Below are 18,946 nucleotides of genomic sequence, written 5' to 3'. Positions count from 1 at the left end.
AATAAGAACCCCTTTAAAAAGGTCTTACTGGAGCGACAACGGTGTATACCTATTGGATAGAGTAATTTTATACACTACATTAAATTTGATCAAACTTAATGATCTTAGATGAAGCTGGAATGGTTTAAAATTCTGTATATAGTGGATTACTCGAACTGTGTTAGCACGGATATTTAAGATAGATTAAAGGTGGATTGAAACATTATCCGAGAGGAACATATATAGTATAAAGGATCTAAATAAACTGGTTGCTTAGATCTTTTAACAATGTTGGAAAGGTATTTTTAGATTTGTTATAATGATAATGCTTAGCTTAGAACTACATTAACTTGCTAATCATGGGTTATATTCCTATCACAGTCTCGCAGAATCCCCGCCATCGACTAAAGATGGAGATAGGGATAATTGTGAACAGTATTCAGCAATGTTTCATAGGATGAAGCATCATCTGTAAATGTGTAAATGTCTACATTTTTTCAAAATATTCTTGCAGCCTCAATGTCTTTTGTTATATGATTTCTTTATTGCCCTATCACAATAGTCTGAACAAAATGGTAAAGATAGATTATTTAATAGATTATTTTATATCAACGTTTGAAGTTATATAAAGGATTTGAAACAAATTAAAGGTGCGCAATTGAAATCTCCTATATATTGACTTCTTTATAAAGTTGTGCTGTTGTTGTGCAACATAAGAACTAACCAAGAATGTAAATATAATATCAAAATCAACACAGCTATTCAGAATGTTTTTCTTTTCTTTTTTTGCAGCATGAGTCAGTCTGAAGTATTTCGACCATCAAATGGTTCGCTGATAGCAAATCCTGGACCTGTACACGAAGGTTATATGAGTCCAATGGATGCCTTTAGAAAACAAAGACCATCAACACAGTCCGGATCACGATTTGGGGCACTTAGCCAAAACTCATTTTTCACACGACACAATCCACATCCAGGAAGAGTGAGGCATATAAAAGGTAAAATTTTAAACGTCTAAAATTTTCTGTACCAATTAAGGAAAATGGCAGTTGTTAACTTTGAACTGCGGTATACCACTGTTGCCTTTATTATATCTTAAAGAATAGCGAAAGGTTCATGTTTATATCTTACAAAAAGCAGACACCTTTATTTAAAACTTAGCTGAATGTTTTACCTGCTTATACGAGTCACAACATTTCAAGAAAGTAAGATACAAATAATTGAAATGATATAAAACAACACGCACATCAGAAACTGAGCTGCCAACAAGCGCAAACAAGAAACACCTCTAATTACTGTATGCAAATATATATATATATATGGAAACACAGCTGTTAGTTAGTATCCGAAGTCAGACATTGTTAGTCTGTAACCAAAGTCAGACATTGTTAGTATGTAACCAAAGTCAGACATCGCATGTTAGTCAGACTTGCATGCATTGTTAAATTAATTCAAAAAGCGAAAGTGATCCGTAACCCATTAAACATATATATATCAGATTTCACGCAGTGTTTTATATGTTCTTGCTTATCTCCATAGTTTGACTAACATTGAATAGAGATAGACAGAAAATGCTAAACGTACATTTGTAAACAAGTAAACAATTTAGCACGTCGTTATGTGTAGTGTTTCTATAGAGAACGTATAATCTTTCAAGTATAACATAATGAAAAAGCAAATCAAGCGTTATATATATTTATAAGAACATTTATGGTTTAAATGGTTTAATCTGTCATTCAAATGCAACTTAATTGAAGTAATTTAAACTTGTGATAACAAACCATATGAGTTTTTAAACTTCTTAAAGTTGATATGGATAAATGGGCACAGGTATGAGAAGACATTAAACTATTCCAACAACCCAGCCGATAAATAATGATAACCGATATTTGATACTCAGAATTTTTAGAGAAGACTACACATAGAAATTAAACATAAATCAGAACTACATATTAAATTAGTACACCAAAGCAAATTAAAGTGGAACTATTGCTGTTCTTCATGTTGGTAGTTCAAGATCATAACGAATACCATTTTATCAATTCAATTCAAATCAATATAATTCAACGTTATTGCTTTTAAACACTATAGTAATATTTGCGACATAAAATCAAATAAATTAACACTAAAGTGTATACAACAATACTGAGTAAACAAAGTTTAGCAACACATATACGGCTCGACTGATACCGTTACCCGAAATCCCAGACTTAAAAAAAAAACGAAATCCCGAGGTCCCGAATTTAAATAAAGTAAAGTTAAGAAGGATTCTTCATGTTCTGTCAAATCATTTGAGTATACGGATGAAACTCTGAAATGAGTTACTTATATAAGAATATTTTAAACTGACCATGCACAGATTTATTTTCATATCTACATAAAACATTGAATTGTAGTTCGATTTATCTAAGCGTTTAAACTTAAACAAAGATCAGGGTTTGAATTCGTAGCGGCTACATAGGGCTACGTAGATTTTTTATTTTATGACTATTGAACATGTAGCTAGCCTAGCTGCTACATAGATATTGATTGCAGTTAGCCTAGCTACTAGTTCATAAGATCAAAATCTATGTAGAACTACGTAGCCGCTACGATATTGAACGGAACGCGGTTCATAAAAAAGCCCAATCTTTTTAAAAATACATTTGGAAGTGGTATTTTTAAGTCCGATCTTTCCGAGTCATATTTGAAATATCGGCTCCTCGCTTTCGACGTTATTTTAGAATTGGCGCAATGTACTCCCGCCATTTCAAATTGTTAACCCTTTTCTAAAAATATCTCTTTTTCCATTCCGGTGACCCCATCGTTTTATTTCATAATTTTATCTAGAAATAAACAACGCATATTCTGTTGAATACTCATCGAGAAATTATTGGTCAATTTTTTTTAATCATCATTCTTTTATAGTTATTTCACAATAAATAAAGGCGGGAAAATTATTATAGCAACTTATCGCTATTATTTTCCCCTCAGAAATTGATAATATTATTAAAATAGTTTGTATTAACATCTTGGTTATCAGAACAAACAAGTTTTATGGGAAACCGACTTTTAAAAAAAATATTACACTGCTATTAACTAGAGGTCCCGATTTCCAAATTCCATAAAAAAGACGGCGTTCTAAATCGAAAACGAGGTCGGTGACCCCGTTTTTTTATTTGCTTATTTTGAAGCTTTTACCTAACCTAAAGTAAATATAAAATATAAAGAAGATATTATTGGTAGATCTGAATAGAAGGATTTGTCTTTAAGTTCCATAGCTCCCAAATTTGCATGCATATGACCTCGAGCATACCTAATGGGGATTATTTCTACGAGAAAAAAGCCAATCACGAAGTCAGCAATACTATTGATAACCCTGTAGACCACAGAGCATCGTGCATTTGGTTTGCAAATAATGTCAGCTTCTTCAAATCAACTCATTCTTATTGGATTGTAATTACGATTATTGGGAAATAAATAAGGTTTTTGTTATGTAGGTTGTGCTTGGTGCCAATCTGATAAGTTAAGTTATTTCTGACTGAATTTTACAGTTTGTTCTTATGTTGTGCTGTTACAACACTGCGGCCCCATGTTAACAGAGAGTTGATTGCTGAATGAACATGCATGTTTAACTCGTAAAATTCTACATTAGTTATGTAACTTATAGGTTGTCGTTTGTTTCTGTCTGTTATATTGGTTTTTCGTTTATCATGTAGTTGGGTTTTCGTCTAAGTCCGTACGCTAAACTAGAGTTGGATATATGTCTCACTGGCAATCGTACCTCATCCTCTAAGTCTATACTAAATAAAACATGTTATGATATGAAAACATTTATTGTAAGTATTTATCTTTATCTTTTCAGGATTATTAGATGTACCTATTTGTGCTGTGAATGATGATGGATATTTCGCCAACCCCAAATATTCTTTACAATTCCCTCCAAATAGTTTCAACAAAGACAAATTAGCCAATCAGAGAATACCAGTTAATGCAATTAATGTGAATTCACAACTACATCCAATCAACACAGTCACAGGATTACAGTATTTTACAGGACTCAATAGTTATCCATGGAGAGAAAAAGCTATTCCAAAAGTTGGTCTTGGTACGTTGTTTTCTTTATTGCTCTTTTTAAAATAAGCATTTTTCAACACGCATCAACATGAACCATATAGAATATTACATCTCTGTATAAGGTTCAGTAAAATGATTTCTTTTTCATTTCATGTGAAAGACCATGCTGATACTCGATATCATATGTTGCCCTTTCTGTTTAACATCCTCAAATGCATGACTTGAAATAGTAACGTCCGTTGACTGGTGTGTTTAACAAATTGCCTTTGAACATTGATTCACAAAAATAAGTCATACATCTTATTGCTAAACAGTTTTGTAAAAAATCTTCATTTCTATTTTTGACCCATCTGGTTTCGGCTGAAAACAACCACACCATGTGTAAATGCAACTATAAACATTTCTTAAAACATTGTTATAAAGGAAAATGTAGGTGACTCATCTTAAATGTTGAAATATGTTTGTATTTATTCGTACAGAGCCTCCTCGACTTCCCGCTATTCGGGGTGGCTACAGGCACACTACGTCCATGAAAATTCCTTATTTTCGATAAGTACTGGCGGAAGGTCGGTCAAGAGTGGCTTGCAGTTTTTTGCCATTAAAACATTTTGCAAATTTCAATTTTTATGTGATCTTTCTTGGTTTGAAAACACGAACAGTCTAGTTTTAGATATCAATTGAATATTAAAAAATGTCTTATAAATAAAAATGAATTTCACGGTATATTTTGTCATAATTTCATTGCTACGGAAATCGTTTTTATTTCATATTTTCATTGTAGATAAAAAAAATAATGCTTTTGGCTTAATTTTGTTTTAACAATATAGAGCTTTGTGAATTGATGTGAAAATTTTCCACCTTTTCTTTGTCACTTAGAATGTTTCAAATTCACATTTTACACGTCTTAACTTTGATTGTTGTTGTCACAAAGAAAGATATCTTTAGAAGTTTGAAAAAGCTGAATTCGCTTCAGTATTCTTTAATTGTCAGTGGTTTGAAACTCGCATGTTTGGATAGAAATATTTGTATTATTAATATCATACAATTCCACTACACTGCTAGCTGCGTCTTATAATTGGGATACAAATGAGTTAGATGTTTTTGGGGTATTTTGATTGTTTGTGTTTAGATATGAATAAGGTTATTTTCCCGTCAGTTACTCTTAACAAAATGAATAAAACTAGAGTGCTTGTTGAAGGTATGCTCGTACCTATTTCCGCGTCCTCTTCTCCCGTATGTCGATTGCGACGTAAACAAATGAGTTCCAACACCAAATTTGAACTCACCTATAGCAACACGATGGATAACATATGTGGAGCAGGATATGTTTAAGAGTTTCAGAGCAGTTGCTTCATCCACGGTCCTTGTGGTGATGGAAGATATACGATAAATGATGTTCAATTATTTACAGTTTTTATCAGACTTTGGGCGATTATGACAAATTCTATTATAATTTCTGGTGTTGAAGATTGCATGATGAACTTAATATGACTTTTTGGGGAATTTCACCCTTTAATGTTGCTATCTAATTGACGTCTACCCCACATCTTCTTTTAATCTAATCTATTACAATTTAAACCTACAATACATACACCGTACTAATTTCTACCGTTATGTAGGTACTATGTGATAAACTAATGACACAAAACAAGCAAACATGCCATGTTTTTGATATCGAGTAGTTATAATCAATGATATTAATGGTGTCTCTCCAAAATGAATTGATTAGGAAAGCCGTAACTAACCATTACATTTTTGTTAAGCAAATAATGGGCGAAATAAACATTTAAAATCCATCTGTCTGTCAATAGTGTAGGTTTCAATAACTGAAATCGACATGTTAGTGCTTTTTAAAAGGACAGTAACCGGAATATGTAGTATGTTTTTGATAGCTATTGAATTTCTTGTTTTAATTCAGGTATTATATGACGAATTACATCAATAGCAAATCTATTGAAATTGTTCCATGAGACAGTTCAATACCTGAAATTGCTTTATTGAATGTGTTCCATATGGTAATTAAAAATTCAGATTTAAATTACCTCTTTGAAAAAATGTCATTAATTTTTAAATCGATTTTGGATGTATGTTTTATCAAATATTAAACAATCAGGATACTTGAGTTACAATAGATCTCAACCAATGTAACGTTTTATATATGAATGTAAACGAAGAGGAAGGTTAATGTGTTCATATAAGTCCGTGAATTATGTAAACTGATATAATTGTAATAAAAAGATTGGAGCTTCAGAAGGACAAATTAGATATATTACATGTTTGTTTTCTTCCAATATTGAACTGTTGATGACCTAGCAATATATTCAAAAAAGTTATGTGTGGTACGCTAAACGTCTACTATAACAGTATTAAAACATTTGACTTTTCTACTCTTTACACAAGTATTCCACATTCCAAACTAAAAGACAAATTAAAAGAGTTGGTATTACTTTGCTTCATAAAAAAAGAATGGCCAACGTAGATACAAGTATCTTGTCTTAGGGAGGGATAAATCATACTTTGTAAAGAACCATTCTGATTCAAACAAAAAATTCTCTGAAACCGATATTATCAAGATGCTTGATTTCTTGATTGACAACATATTTGTTACGTTCGGAGGACGTGTTTTTCAACAGACTGTCGGCATCCCAATGGGAAAAAACTGTGCCCCTCTACTTGCTGACTTGTTTCTTTATTATTATGAGGCTGACTTCATGCAGGAACTTCTTAGGAAGAAAGATAAGAAGTTAGCAATATCCTTTAACTCTACTTTCCGCTATATAGATGACGTTCTTTCACTAAACAATTCAACATTTGGTGACTATGTGGATCGCATCTATCCCATCGAATTGGAGATAAAGGATACTACAGATACAGTTAAGTCGGCTTCATATCTTGACTTACATCTAGAAATTGACAATGAGGGTCGGTTGAAGACAAAACTTTACGACAAAAGAGATGATTTCAGCTTTCCAATTGTGAACTTTCCATTTCTAAGTAGCAACATTCCAGCAGCACCTGCATACGGGGTATATATCTCCCAATTGATACGATATTCCCGTGCTTGCATTTCCTATCATGATTTTCTTGATAGAGGGTTACTGCTCACAAGGAAGCTATTAAACCAAGAGTTCCAAATGGTGAAGTTGAAATCATCCCTTCGTAAATTTTACGGACGCCATCACGAGTTGGTTGACCGTTATGGATTAACCGTTTCACAAATGATATCGGATATGTTCCTTACGTCGTAACTACAATCCCCTTCCCTTTCATGAATTTGACCTACCGAATTAGACTATTTACCGGATTTGTAATCACATAAGCAACACGACGGGTGCCGCATGTGGAGCAGGATCTGCTTACCCTTCCGGAGCACCTGAGATCACCCCTAGTTTTTGGTGGGGTTCGTGTTGTTTATTTTTTAGTTTTCTATGTTGTGTCATGTGTACTATTGTTTTTCTGTTTGTCTTTTTCATTTTTAGCCATGGCGTTGTCAGTTTGTTTTAGATTTACGAGTTTGACTGTCCCTTTGGTGTCTTTCGTCCCTCTTCTATAGATAAAAACTGAACAGAAGTCATGATAAATCAGGTCGTTGGTTTTCTTGTTTGAATTGTTTCACATCACATTGTCAGGTCCCTTTAGTCTTGTATGTTTGGGTTTTGCTTATTCAGGTTTGAAGTCTACACATTTCCTTACAGTTACTAACATCCATGTCCTGTGTTCTCTTATTGAATCGTGTTTCGTTGTAGCTATACCACATCTCCTTTATTTCATGTTAACTAATATCAAAATCTAATAAGAGGCCACTATACGACATTCAACTATAAAAGCACCCATACATTAGACAAACTGTAGTTCGTTTAAAACAGTGATATGAGTAATGACTATACTCATCATAAACTAGATTGATTCTTCCACATCTTCTCATTTATATATATTCAACATAGACGAGTAGATAGTAGTTTGTGGCAATCATATCACATCTTCTGTTTCGTATATATATTCAAAAGAGGGACAAAAGATACCAAAGGGACAGTCAAACTCATAAATCTAAAACAAACTGACAACGCCATGGCTAAAAATGAAAAAGACAAACAGACAAACAATAGTACACATGACACAACATAAACGATTGCCAAAAATATCATTTGAACGTAGGATACATAATATATAAATTGAAAATTGAAAATAGTAATAATATGAAATAAGAAGGTATAAGGAATTAAAGAAAACATAGAACAACACCAATAATTGTCGAGATTCGAGATTAAACTAGCATTATGATATCTAACCACTCTTTGGTCGTTGGAAGGACATATATCATCATCACATTTGTACACTGTACCATCAAATGATACAATGAAACAGAAGAACAAGAACAGACTTATAACAGGCAAACAAAACAAAATCGTCTTTCAAACAACAGTTCAGCCATACTAAAGTCATTATCTGCACGGAATCAGTAGATAAGGCAAAGTATCAATTTTGCACTAAGCGGAAGATTTTGCAAAAGATCAAATATCATTCTATACTTGCATCAATTTCTCACTTATATTTACATTTTATCGTATAAAATAGTTATTTGTAAAAGCGTTCACTTATTGGGGTTGTGGTCCCGCCTACATCATTTCGTCTGAATTCTGTACTGAACTTTTTCTTGTGATTACGTATTGGTATTCCGTTACATTAAGCATGGTCAGGTTTCCCAATTTTCACAAAAAAATACTTCGATGTAATGTTGAATATATAATGTGAAAAGATCAAATTTTCTTTAAATGGTCTATTCATGATTTTTTTGACGTAAAATACATCAATTTAAAGTCATTTTAATTAAATGGATTTACTTTCAAAAGATAAAAAATGTATATACAATCATACATATATACATACTGGTTTTGTTAAGTGCTTCGAACCATCCATCTTTCAATGTATATTTAAACTCTCTAGTGATTGCATATAATTACGGTGACATGGACTATCATTTTGAATTTTTGAAATGCACTTCGTTCCCTTTGAAAGCTCAATTTCAAAAGCAGATAATAGTTTGTAATTGCAGTTTGAAATGTTTATTAAATTTGATAATAATAATTCAGTTAAAATAAACGTTTAAAGGTAAATTTTTAACACACATTTGTTTGTTTATAACAGGACTTGACTATAGCTATGAGTTATGCATTTTATTATTAGAGACTAAGATGCTACACAAACACAAACATATAATATTCATTAAAAGCTACAGGAGTCTTTTGAAATAAGTAAACTTATGTGAACATCCGCAATAGACTGTTCGTAAAGCTAAAATATAATCGTCCGCGACCGACTGTATAACTAGATCTAGTTTATGGAGAAATAGTACCAAGAAAAGTTAATCAACAGGTCAAGGATTTTCTTTTATTAAAAAACATATAACAAAATGGTCGATATTATGGTTTAAATCAACACATTTACGTGGTTCTACCTACGTTGCGTTCAGAAGTTATACAGTATCTGCAAGCTTCATTTTGAAATCAAAGATCAGTTATTGCGTAATTTGAAAATTGCATTGTCTCATGGTTGCTATGTTTTATGAATTCCATTTGCATACAATTAGTTGGCTAGATTTTTTCGTACAATAATGTATTAGATCATATGGTTCGTCTTATTTTGAGATATTTCAAATTTGTAAATTCTGTCATGTAGGGAACAAAATAAGGAACCCTGGGATCACAACATGGCGTAAAAACAGTCTACAATAGAAATACACATATTAGACACCCATCTTATACGTGCTGCAGATCAGCATAGCCTATAAAACATTGGGAAAAGTTCATACTTAAAAAACCCAACATATATCTATTGTTTATCTTTTTTTATTCATTTTACAGTTCCTGTAACAGAAAGATGGAGGGACGAATTGAAATCTCTCACCGAGGGTCTTACTTTGCCAGAACAACAACAACAACCACAGCAACCAAGAGAACTCGAACGACCAAGGACACAATATTCCGAAAAGACTGGTAGGATTATACCACCACCTTCAAGAGCTATGTCACGTGGTCAGTCTCGAGGACAGTCACGAGGAGGGAGACCAATGCCTAATTTACAACACATATCAGCCGAACCAGATTCAGAAGCTATGGTGGGTTTTAGAACATTAAATTTAAAACAAAGTATGTTTGAAATGTTCATTTTAACTTTTCTTGCAGAAATGTTTGTTTCATTTTTTTTATACGAAGTTTAGACTAAATCAAAGCTTCTGTTTGTATACATATTTGTTAGTTTTTATAATAATTTTAAAAGGATAATAATACAATGTTGATTGCTTTACCCCATTTTTTTTTTTACATTTTTACATATTGTGTCTGTTTGTTTTCAATAGAATGTAGTTTTATGCGACTGTAATACACGTGAGAGGTTTAGCTAGCTATAAAACCAGACTTTATTCACCATTTTCTAAGACAATAGCTGTACTAAGTCAGGAATATGACAGTTGTTGCCGATTCGTATGATGTGTTTGAGCTTTTGATTTTGCCATTTGATAAGGGAGTTTTTTTCAGAGATTTTTTTGGATTTTACTTTCTTCTTCAGATACAGTATTACTTTATTATTGCCCGAAAATATCATTAACTGTTGGATTGTTTTTTTATATTTTCAGGTATTGTCAATGTTATGTCAGATATTACAAACAGAAGATATTAACGCTGTCCAAGCATGGCTGTGTTCTGCTGGCGAAAGAGGTAAGAAAGATAAACACTATAACACTTTTTTAAGATGCAAAAACTGACGCGTTAACCGATAACTATAAAATAGTTATCAAAAGTACCAGGATTATAATTTTATACGCCAAAAACAATAACAACATTTTAATGGATAACTTAAAAAAATATCATAAATGCATTTGAACAGACACATTTTCTCCTCGTGCTTAAAAAATAAGTCAGAATTAAAAAGGGGAATTAAAAAAGGGAATCCTTTTTTAACATACAAAGAGAAATTTCAAATAAAAAAAGAAACAGATTCATGCTCTAGACTTGCACTGTGAAGTAAGATATATTGTCGTGCGTCCAGTTTATTGAAAAATGTCTCAAGTTTAATATTAATATATTCATTTTGCAGAAAAAGCCTTAGTACAAGATTTTATCAAAGCCGCTGTAACAAGCAAAGATGATTATTACAAGAGAGACGTTCCAGTAGAATATATGGAAGGTGATAGTAAAACAAAACTCCCACCTATTAGTGAGAACAGTCAGCTTATACAACAACAACAACAAGCCGCTGGTGATGTAGATAGGTAATTTATACGGTGTCTTCCTCGAATGCCAACATTTTATATGTTACCTATTCCTTGAATGCCAACAAAAATATTTCAATGGATGTTTATATAATAACAATAGGTGTTTTTATAAGTATTTAACTGTAAAAATAATTAGTGAACTTGGTGAAATTGCTACATTTTAAGAAAAAAAATTAGCAATTTTAAGGGTTTGAATTATTATCAGAAAGAAAGAAAAAGGAAAACATATTTTCTACTATTATTTATTGAAAAAAAAATTGAGGGAATGAAAATGTTTATTAACATAAGACATATTTGGATGAACTATATGAATATTTTAATTGAACAATTAACTAAACTTTAAAAATCATCAAAAATAATTGAGTAAATTTGATAACTTCCATGCTGCCACTCTACAAAATTTGGAGAAAATCCATAAAATAGGGTAACAAGAATTTAGCCTTAAGAGGCATGATTTCAAGTTATTAGTTGTAAGTGGCTTTGAACTAGCTATCAGTAACTGCAAGTTTTCTCAGAGGCTGTACTAATGTTTGGATATACAAGCACCTTGCCACGTCCATTTTGTGTAGTACTTTCTATTTGCATCCATCTGATGAGATAAGATGTTTTCAACTGAATTTTATAGTTTGTTCGACTAATTGGTGTGAGCTTTGCTCATTGTTGAAGACTACGGTGAACTATGGTTGTTAATTTTTGTGTTATTTGGTCTCTTGTGGAGAGTTGTCTCAATGTCAACCATACCACATCTTCTTATTTATAAGAACACCGAGGCATTGTGAGGCATTGTGAATGCCAGTCGATAAACCCCTTACCAATATGATCATTTCATGAACACTTGCAAACAAGGGTGTATAATTATTAGCAAGAAAAATATCCACTCCAAAAAGGCTGCTGTATAATTTGTGTAAACTGGAATTCCTGACAATAATGAATATGCACATTTTTACTTTTTGATGCAACACTTTTCAAAGTTTCATTTTAAGAGAATCCATATTTGTTCAAGCAGAGATAAGGAAAAAAATATTTAACAACATGAATTAGATTTTACCTATCTGTTTAATTAATATGATTGTTTTGATAAGCATGCACTTGTGTGGTGACAACTTCTTGCACCTATTCCTGGAATGCCAACATTATGTTACAGGTAAATTGTCGGTAGATCAAAGGATGTTGGCATTCAAGGAATAAACAACCATTTATACACCATAGGCATAACAAATTTGTAAAAAGTATGGTAAATAGACGACAACACAGTGTTGATTTTGTTTAAATGTAAGGTACACGCTTTCAATGACAAAAAATGCACCGATGATTTAGTTACAAAAACTTTGCTGATGTAATTCTATAAGTTACATAATATAACTCACAACAAGGTCCAGTTTTGATACATTTGAACATGCTATCCACAATTTGTTCATTTTCCTCGTTGGTCCTACATTTGGCATTCGACACAGCTATATAGGGCATGAAACTCGAAAATATTAGGTAACATCTTAACATAACAATGCAGCAACGTCATGTTTTAACATGTCGTTTTGATTCAATTTATCAATAAAATACGATTGAAGAATACAATCAAACAAATGTTTGTGTAAAAATAGTTTTTAGCTAATGAGAACTCGCATAGCAGGTGATGCAAGTATTTTAGGAAACACTTATCCTGCCATCTGGGATTTATACTTGTTATATTAGTTTGTCTCTTCTTATTTTTAATCGATTAACGAGTTTAAAAAATTGTATTATACCCAAAGAAACATAAAGTTTAGAAAAATTGTCGATCACATTTTATTCAAATAGATCACCCTTGCGGACTCGATTGATATACGTTTGTACTGGTAGATTAAGTATACAAATAATAAAACGATGAAAAATACAAGAAGCACACAATAACTGCAATCTGCAGTACCACCACTTGCCAATTCAGAAAAAAAATCAAAAGTGCTTTCTACACATTATACACTGTGGAATGAACATTTTTATTTTAAAAAGTTAAAGTAATGTAAGTTGTGTTTGTTGTTTTGTTTCTAAAGTCTACATTTCCCCTTTTGTGTCATGACTACTTATATTTTTTTCTAATTTTAGATTAATTGTAACAGAAAACAGACCACCAGTTATATCTGGAGGCATTGGAGATGGTATGTTTCTTTCTTAGATATATTTTATATTTGAAGATTAATTCTCTTATTAGATGCCCAGATAAGATGTATCTGGAACAAGTTAACAAAAAATTTAAAAACATGCCATACCTCCGCATTTTTCAGTTAACATTCTGAAAAATTAAAATAATCTATTGAACTATATTCATAGGAAATTCAATATATGATTACACAGCATTCCAGTTTCATTTTTATATTTCGGATAAGAGCATTCGTTGCTATGTAAATATATTTTCTCTACATATATAGTCCACTTCGTTTTGTATATAATTATCATGTGTGTTTACAATATGAGAAAATAAAAACGACTCAAAACAAAATATAAGCAAATAAACAAAAGATAATTGTGTGTAACAAACTCATTCAAAATCTTAAGAAAAAGTGTACACGACGAATACTTATGTCCATGTACTGCATATGTTTGCCTTTCTGCTATTCGTTTTGATTTGGAAATAGTTCATATCATATAGATGTTCTCAAATAGACCTTTGCTAGTCAAGGGTTACGATCCAGTTCCGAAATGAGGGTACTTGAACGTTAACCTTGGATAGCGAAGATGATACCCTTTTAGAAGATAAAAAAGGATTTGACCTAAATATGAAGCAATTCAAATGAGAAAAATAACACATTCATAAAAAGAACGAAACACAAATATGTCAGACAACCACCAAAGACGACCAATGAATAACAGACTTCTGACTATAGACAGGCCTAATGTAGCCCACCAGGTAGTTTGGTAAATAACTCGACAACAATGTAACCGGAATATAGAATCACCTGATTCATCATTCCCATTTACCACTCCTTATTTCAGACTTTACTGTAAATCCTTTGGCCATGTTAGATGAGTTTTATCGTATGTATTGTATGAATTTTGTTTGATGCATTTATTATCGTTGGCTTGATTATACGATATACTCACTAGTATTTTCACAACTGATTATCTTCTTCTGCATTTATATTCATTACTAGATTAGTAATAGTTTAGAAGTAGCACAGTTTATTATTTTTATTTCGATGATTTTAATATGTTAGCCATACAGAGTTGATTGAAATTATATTTTATTTTGAATTTTCATTAAAAAGACTGCATTTACTGAAACTTAGACATTCTCCTCATGAAATGTATGACTACTTCTCTCTGGAGTTATAATTACCAAAAAAGAGGAGGTAATTTGCTTTCATTTTGAACACTTTGACTTATTTTGTTTTATTCCAAAGTTACAATTTTAAATTATCAGTGCACAAGATCGACGACTCGGCATATCGTTATTACATGTTTAAAAAAATGTAATTCATCGTTTTTTGCTTTTGTTTCAATCAACATATTTCATAGTCTTGTAGTTGCTGCTATAAAACATAGAACATAACGAATAGTTATTCATTGATAAGCGAATGTAAAAATTCCCTGTGAACATTTGATATTTGAAAAATGATTAAGACTTTAAAAGCTCACAATATCACTGTTTTGCGTGAAAATTTTACAACACTGTCTCTCACGTTTGAATAGTTTAGAAATAAAAGAATTGAGTATTTATCTATTAAAGAACAATCCGACCTGAAATCATATCAGAAGTGATGTATGAATTAGTTTACCGAAACAATTCAAAACAATCAGGTTCCGCATGTCATTATGGTGCAAAATATTACGAAGCATTAAAATAATCGGAAAATGTGCAATATTTTTTTTATCAACAACCGGGTAAACATTTATGAATTTAAAAAAAAAATCTAACAATCGTTTCTTTAGACTCTTTACTATATTCATATATATCATTATATCAAATAATATTATATCGTAGATATTCAAAACGTTCTGCACGTTCACATTTTCAAACACATTTTACCAAGCCATATATGTTACTAGTATTTAGATACTAAATTCGTTTCAGAGATCATTTTATAATTTAAACTGTGATTTGTATGATAATTTTCTTTGCTAGAATCCTATCTCTAACTTTCGAATGTTGTTACCAGTTAGCCAATTTGACTATAAAATGCTGTGTATGAAAGTAGCAATTTTTTTTTATAAACGTTACTGTAAATTTGAAAACAATTATAATATTTATCATAAAGCCGGCCAAGCTGTCAATATTACAAATTTCATTGTATTTTTAAATCATTTCGAACTGATTTAGAGGTCGAAACAATCATCGTTTTGCTTTTACTAAAAAATGCTTTTGGTGAATGCTAGCGGAAAACAACAGAATGAGTTTAGTTTGAACACTGTTTATAACGGCGAAACAGTGGAAAAGGGGTTTTGCTACTTCGCTCAGGCACTTCAACATCGTTGGCAAATCCCATTCATTTATGGTAATCATGAACTGAGACATATTCTAGTTATACAATTCTGAGTCATGCACAAGAAGCAAAAGATTATGTTGTTAAATTGATCGAATGGTAAAGAGATAGCCTTTTGGGCACAATTTTGATTTACGTTGAAAGCGAGTTGCTATGAGATCGGCATATTTCAGTTTTGATATCTTTTATGTGCAAAACGTTTTTTTGAATTTTACTTTTTACAAAATTTGTATCATTCAATATAACACGTTAGTATAAATAAAGGCAACAGTAGTATACCGCTGTTCAAAACTCATATAATCCATGGACAAAAAACAAAATCGGGGTAACAAACTAAAACCGAGGGAAACGCATTAAATATAAGAGGAGAACAACGACACAACACCGAAACGCAACACACACAGAAACGGACCAATCATAATGTATAATAGTATAATGAAAACTGTTAATGCTTTTTCTTAATATTGCAGCCGCTGACCAAATGAAACCACCAGTATCAGAGCCTTTCAAGAAGCCTCCAACAAGAAGTGGATCACGCATGCGTACTCCTTTGAAAACTACAGTACCTGCTACCAATGGTATCAGCACTGATCAGGCCGTCACACTTAGATATACCAACTCTGCAAAAGGGAAAAGAGAAAGTGAAAATCAAATTCAGGAACCAGTAGTCGAGCCCACATACCAAGTTACTAGTCCAAACACATTTTGAAAATCAGGAAGTTAGACTAAAAATACTTGAATTCAAGAGTCTTTGTGAACATGGTGAATCTTACAGAACAAAAGCAAATTTCTGTTCGTTTCTTAAAGAATGAAGGAAATTATTTAACAGACAATTATCATCAATTCAATTAACTGACAGATTATTCTTTAGTTTTAATTTTCCTTGGACAGAACGTACTTTTTTCTTGTTTTCTTTGCTTTCATTTGTTAGTTATATAACTTCAAAACATTGTATAAAATAATCACTCAAGTGCTCCAATATCAGTATTATATACATATGGTAGTATTGTTTATTTATTATAACGTCAGGATTTTAAAAGTGAAGAGATAACTTTTTCACGTAGTACGATAGTGAACGATTGCTATAGTTTTCATTCCGTCCATTTTAATATGTAGAAGTCATGTTCAAGTATTATTCTATCATTTGTTATTTTTTTGAAGTCTGACTTCCTTGGAAATGATTGATAACCGAAACAACTAGTTACAATAGTGAAATAATTTTCGAGGTCGTTATATCATGAATATTTTTACGTGTTCTGTTTTATGTATTACATTTTCTGTTATTGTTAAGTTGTTCAAAAGTTTATTTATGTATAAAATTTAGTTAAGTTGTATATACGAGTGTCTATGAAGTCATAATGCTCATGTTGAATGAAGAACTGAACATGATTTTGCTCAAACATACATTGTATTTATTTCCTTCAATAAAAGCTGCTGTGATATATATATATTTTTTGTCTATATTGTATAGAGAATATTCACAAAAATACTGAACTCCAAGGAAAATTTAAAAGGAAAGTCCCTAATAAAATGACAAATTCAAAAGCTCAATAGTATTTTTGGTTTTATTTAGCGAATAAGTAGCAATCAACAAATCAGAAAAGTACAACTTAAAGCCGAACAATGCACCATTCAACATTATTAAAAAAAATAATAGCCACCACAGGACAATTTCGGCCTAGCATGCTTTGTTGCGCGATAGTCATGTTTGTTTCCATGTCCAAATAAGATAATAGTTGTCAAAGGTACTATATCGCAGACTAAAATTCGATACGCCTGACGCGCGTTTCGTCTACATATGAGTCATCAGTGACGCTCAGATCAAAATAGTTAAAAAGCCAAAAAAGTATAAAGTGAAAGAACAATGAGGAACCAAAATTCCAAAATGTTGCGCAAATACGGCTAAGGTATGAATGCTTATGTAAACATTAAATTTGTTCTTAGTTTTCAATAACAACTTGCAATTAATTAATTGTATTGTGGTCATTATGGTTCAGCTTGTGTCTTTTAAACCCAAACATTTTGTCCGATTAGCGATTTCAAACAGTTTAGATTGAGGTTTGTGATGTATGTCACTGTGTTCTTTAGTAGGACACCTCACCCGACATAATAATTCAGGTACTAACTTAGTGATAGTGAGAGTGGTGTGTTTCCGAGACGGATTTTATTATGTCATTTTGTAAAACAATAATCTATAACTATACAATATTCATTTCTTTCACGACTTATTAGAAAGGCATCTACATCACCCACCGCTACAGAATGCTTTGAATCACTTGCATGAAATTATTTTATAGTCGGTTTCTCATTTCCTGGATAATGGATATAACACAAACATTTATCGACAATTTTAATAGACGCTGTCAGCATGGCTAATTAAAGCATTGCTTTAAATCTTCATATTGTTGTTTTACCTAATGTAAGAATGAATTATTAACGCCAAAATTGTGTCTATATTGTCCAATGCATAGAGAAAAACTCCTGTTTTGTATCTAGGGAAGAACACCACTATGCCATGACTTCTCGAAATTGTGTGAAGGATGATTTGTTCCCATCAGTAGTGGGAAAACTAATAATCATTGATAATTGGTGTTGAAGTATGAATATTTGTCAATTGATTTAAAATGTTTGACGCTTTTTTGAGAAGTTCTTTAAGTTTATCTTTAGTTATTCTGAATGAGTGCTTATATGTCTCATTTTCCAAGTGAACCTTTTAATAATGATACAACCGAAAATACTAGTAGAAGGTTTGTCTCGTATTTTGATCTTTGACATGACATGATAATTTCAACTGTTCAATTGTCAACTTCCCATTTTTCGGTACTCGCATAGGTTCTTCTCCGTTGTCTACGCATCTCAGTTAATACATTAACTATAAATGTATATATGCTCTTGCATGTTTGCACTATACGAGTTTCGTTAAAATGAATGTGTTCCTAACTCAAAAACTGTTTTATTTAGAGTCATAAGGAAGAACGACTGAAATCGACTTAAACATATATTTAACAGTCAACAACACAATGTGTTGGTTTCTCAATTTACTAGCGACATGTTTATCATCGGATACCAGTATATGCGTCTGATCTGTAATTTCATCAATTTTGTCCAATTGTCCGATCAGAAAGGATCAAGCACAGTGTTCTTTTGAAAGACTAAATCGAAAGGTTTATTGTGTGTGTGAATA

General features: G+C 31.7%; 1 protein-coding gene across 2 annotated transcripts; it reads left to right on the top strand.

Moving 5' to 3' along the window:
* The first annotated feature begins 741 nt into the window (after positions 1 to 741).
* On the top strand, positions 742 to 17,206 carry LOC134724988 (protein TBATA-like). 2 transcript variants are annotated; one of them, XM_063588425.1, is made up of 8 exons: positions 742 to 977; positions 3,824 to 4,066; positions 9,897 to 10,150; positions 10,667 to 10,748; positions 11,128 to 11,302; positions 13,388 to 13,440; positions 14,276 to 14,317; positions 16,233 to 17,206. In XM_063588425.1, exons 1-8 carry the CDS (start codon positions 773 to 775, stop codon positions 16,469 to 16,471), a joined length of 1,293 nt encoding a protein of 430 aa, XP_063444495.1. In that variant the 5' UTR covers positions 742 to 772; the 3' UTR covers positions 16,472 to 17,206. The 2 variants fall into 2 exon arrangements, with proteins under 2 accessions (XP_063444495.1, XP_063444497.1); XM_063588427.1 differs by lacking the exon at positions 14,276 to 14,317.
* Positions 17,207 to 18,946: the final 1,740 nt, after the last annotated feature.

Source organism: Mytilus trossulus, chromosome 7 (genome assembly GCF_036588685.1).
Source record: "Mytilus trossulus isolate FHL-02 chromosome 7, PNRI_Mtr1.1.1.hap1, whole genome shotgun sequence".
In the NCBI taxonomy this organism is placed as follows: Eukaryota; Metazoa; Mollusca; class Bivalvia; order Mytilida; family Mytilidae; genus Mytilus; species Mytilus trossulus.
This window is presented reverse-complemented; position numbering and strand designations above follow the sequence as displayed.